Source organism: Penaeus japonicus, unplaced genomic scaffold (genome assembly GCF_977035675.1).
Source record: "Penaeus japonicus unplaced genomic scaffold, GWHDUDI00000001_assembly GWHDUDI00000002, whole genome shotgun sequence".
In the NCBI taxonomy this organism is placed as follows: domain Eukaryota; kingdom Metazoa; phylum Arthropoda; class Malacostraca; order Decapoda; family Penaeidae; genus Penaeus; species Penaeus japonicus.
Genome location: NW_028234404.1, coordinates 8,483,000 through 8,485,499, shown reverse-complemented (window position 1 = coordinate 8,485,499; position 2,500 = coordinate 8,483,000). Strand labels below are relative to the sequence as shown.

Sequence of the window (2,500 nt, the reverse complement as noted above, 5' to 3'; positions counted from 1 at the left end):
CCCCCCCCCTCCCCTCACCATCCAACAGCGGACGTGGCGGCGAGTACAGTGGGCGCGTGCACCATACCTTGTCCCGACGGCTTGGTGGAGTGTGGTGACATCAACCCGACGGTCGTGGGCGTGTACGAAACGGGCGGAGGAAGTCCTAATTTTACTCTGGTGGCTGTTCATGTAAGTAGATTTGGTTAGATTGGGATGGGTGGGTGGGTGGGTGGTGGAGGTGGGTGGTAGAGTGGGTGGGGGAGTGGGTGATGGAGGAGGTGGGTGGAGGAGGTGGTTGAGTGGTGGGAGGAGGTAGGTGGAGGGATTGGGTGGGAAAAGGTGGGGGTGAAGTGGGGGTAGGGGTTGGTAGGGGAGAATGGATGGATGGTGGAACGATGAGAGGGAGAGAGAGAGAGAGAGAGAATGGGTAATGTGGAGAGACAGATGGCGAGATAGATTGGCCGATAGATAGATAGACATGTAAATTAATTTATGATAGGATAAATGAGTGAATGGGTCGATCAATACCTTGAATGCGTTACTGTGTTTATTGTTGTTTTGATAGATATTTCGATAGTTACGTTGATAGATAGCAAGATGGATAGAAGATAGATAGATAAATTAGAGATAATTAGATGGATAGATGTAGATGATTATGCGATTAAGAGGATAGATAAGAAGGACGCCGATTAAAAAGATAGATGAAGATAAACAGAGATAGATAGGCATCGCTGATCCTTTCATGTATGAAGCGATAGATGGATAAATCACTTCCCCCCCCCCCCCCTTCCAATCCTTCCTCACTCACGCACCGCTTTCTCACTCACGCACCGCTTTCTCACTCATCCCCTCTCCTCTTTATTCATCTCTTCCTCACTTACACTCTTCCTCACTCTTCCCATTGCACTCACTCCTTCCTGACTCACGCTCCTCCTCACTCATCTCCCTAATTCACCCCCCCCCCCCACCCGCCCCTTCACTCACCGCTTACTCATTCGCCCTCCCTCCACCCCGTCCTCCCGCACCCAAACTCCCCCGCCCCCCATCTCCTCCTCCTCCTATTCCTTCTTCTCTCACTCTTCCCCCATCCTCACTCACACCTTCCACTCCTCCTCACAGCCCCCTCTCCCGCCCTCACCCCTCTCCTCTCACGTCCTGCTCACCCAACCCCTCCCCCCTCCTATTCCCCCTCTCCCCCTCCTATTCCCTCTCTCTCCCTCCATCTCCCTTCATCTAACTCCACCTTTACGCCCCTCCCCCTCCCCCCTCCTATTCTCCCTCTCCCTTCCTCTAACTCCACCTCTACCCCCCTCCCCCTCCCAGGACGACGCCACCGGCATCACCCTCACCATCACTCCGGAGTCGTCTGGGGCTACTTTCTTCGTGGACTACGACTACGGAGCCCCTGTGTCGTACGTGAACGAGTCCGTCACGGCTTTGGTTGCCACGGACCACATCACGGACCCTTACCTGGTTCCTGGGATGTACGAAGTCGTAGGTAAGTGCCTTGTTGCATCGGGAGGTCGTTTGTAAGTCGTAGGTGAGGCCCTCGTTGTTCTGCGGGAATAAAAGGGGTCTTTTGTTGCATTGGGAGGTCGTTTGCAAGTCGCAGGTGAGTTATCATGGTCTGCAGGCATACGGTGAGTCTCTTGTTGCAATGGGAAGTCGTTCGCAAGGTCGTAGGTGAGTTATCATGATCTGCAGGCATACAGCGAGTCGCTTGTTCCAATGGGAAGTCGTTCGTAACGTCGTAGGTGAGTTATCATCGCGTTGGGAGGGCGTATTCTGTTAATCGAGTACGTAGAACAAAATAAAACAAAAAAGAGCAAATCGTTACCTAAGAAATGTACATCCACTCAGCCAGATTTCCCCACGTCATATTTTTTACTCTTGTCGAAATGAAAGATAAATGAATAAGTAATGAATAAATGAATTACAATCACACGAGGCGAGCATATGCATTCTCTCGTTAATAATGTGAATGACAAAATGGATACTATCCTATAGTAGAATTTTATACGATTTATCCTATAGTAGAATTATATACAATTTAACACAATAGAATTTTATACAATTTATCCTTTAGTAGAATTTTATACAATTTAACACTTAGTAGAATTTCATACAATTTAACCTTTAGTAGAATTTTATACAATTTATCCTTTAGTAGAATTTTATACAATTTAACACTTAGTAGAATTTTATACAATTTTAACCTTTAGTAGAATTTTATACAATTCATCCTTTAGTAGAATTTTATACAATTTAACACTTAGTAGAATTTCATACAATTTAATCTTAAGTAGAATTTTATACAATTTAACACTTAGTAGAATTTCATACAATTTAACCTTTAGTAGAATTTTATACAATTCATCCTTTAGTAGAATTTTATACAATTTAACACTTAGTAGAATTTTATACAATTTTAACCTTTAGTAGAATTTTATACAATTCATCCTTTAGTAGAATTTTATACAATTTAACACTTAGTAGAATTTTATACAATTTTAACCTT

At 44.8% G+C, this 2,500-nt stretch overlaps 1 protein-coding gene across 1 annotated transcript in view; it reads left to right on the top strand.

Moving 5' to 3' along the window:
• The window catches only part of LOC122249297 (polycystin-1), a 64,536-nt gene that overhangs the window by 4,867 nt on the left and 57,169 nt on the right, over positions 1-2,500 (top strand). Inside the window, exons 3-4 of the mRNA XM_086544873.1 lie at positions 1-171; positions 1,306-1,480. The exon at positions 1-171 is cut by the window's left edge and continues 29 nt beyond it. Coding sequence (XP_086400999.1) covers positions 1-171; positions 1,306-1,480 — 346 coding nt within the window. The remainder of the gene's footprint in view (positions 172-1,305; positions 1,481-2,500) is intronic.